At 38.6% G+C, this 824-nt stretch overlaps 1 protein-coding gene across 1 annotated transcript in view; it reads left to right on the top strand.

Moving 5' to 3' along the window:
* LOC107665896 (son of sevenless homolog 1-like) overlaps nt 1-824 on the top strand; it is a gene marked incomplete at its 5' end in the record, with an annotated part of 44,618 nt that overhangs the window by 42,658 nt on the left and 1,136 nt on the right. Inside the window, one exon of the mRNA XM_016456958.1 lies at nt 496-816. Within this exon, the coding sequence (XP_016312444.1) occupies nt 496-816 (321 nt within the window). The remainder of the gene's footprint in view (nt 1-495; nt 817-824) is intronic.

Genomic DNA, 824 nt, shown 5'->3' with positions numbered 1-824 from the left:
TTCATGATTACTAGAATTTTTACTTTTTTTTTTTAAAGTCACATATAGTAATTTCTACCTAATAAAATGTTTTAGCGCCTGATATAACTAGAAAAAAAAATATTCCTGATAAAAGTTTGCATTTTTATAATTTATAAATTCTTAATAATTTTTATAACTTATTTATATTTTTTTTAAATAAAATGTAAGGTTTTATTAATTTCTGTGACTCTTCCATGTCAAGAAATCACAATTGTAAAATTTGTATATATCAAGGTTTTCCAAGATCATGAGAATCCTGGTTTTTAAATGTTGTTAAAAAAATAAATATTATATTGATATCTTGATTTCAAGGTGTTTGCACTTATTTTAAAGCTTTTTTGTCATATTTGAACTCATGTTAAATTAAGATGACAGCGTTTTAGTGAAATGTTGGTCACTAACTGATATATACATATATATGCCATAGATAGATAGATAGTCTCATTTTTTTCTCATTTTGGTTTCCTCTCACAGCCGAAGAAATACAGCTGTCCTCTGAAGTCTCCGGGGGTTCGTCCATCCACCGTCCGCCCGGGAACCATGCGGCACCCGATGCCGTTGCAGAACGAGCCCCGGAAGATCAGCTACAGCCGCATCCCAGACAGCGAGACGGAGAGCAGCATCGCTTCAGCGCCCAACTCGCCCCGCACACCGCTGACACCTCAACCAGCCTCCACCGCATCCAGCTCCACCGAGATCTGCAGCGTCTTCGACTCCCCGCAGCCGCCCTCCAGCCCTTTCGACTCCAGTACAACTCACACACACACACACTCTCTCTCTCACACACACACACACACACACAC

This window comes from Sinocyclocheilus anshuiensis, unplaced genomic scaffold (assembly GCF_001515605.1).
Source record: "Sinocyclocheilus anshuiensis isolate Anshui unplaced genomic scaffold, SAMN03320099.WGS_v1.1 scaffold1020, whole genome shotgun sequence".
Taxonomy (NCBI): Eukaryota; Metazoa; Chordata; class Actinopteri; order Cypriniformes; family Cyprinidae; genus Sinocyclocheilus; species Sinocyclocheilus anshuiensis.
This window is presented reverse-complemented; position numbering and strand designations above follow the sequence as displayed.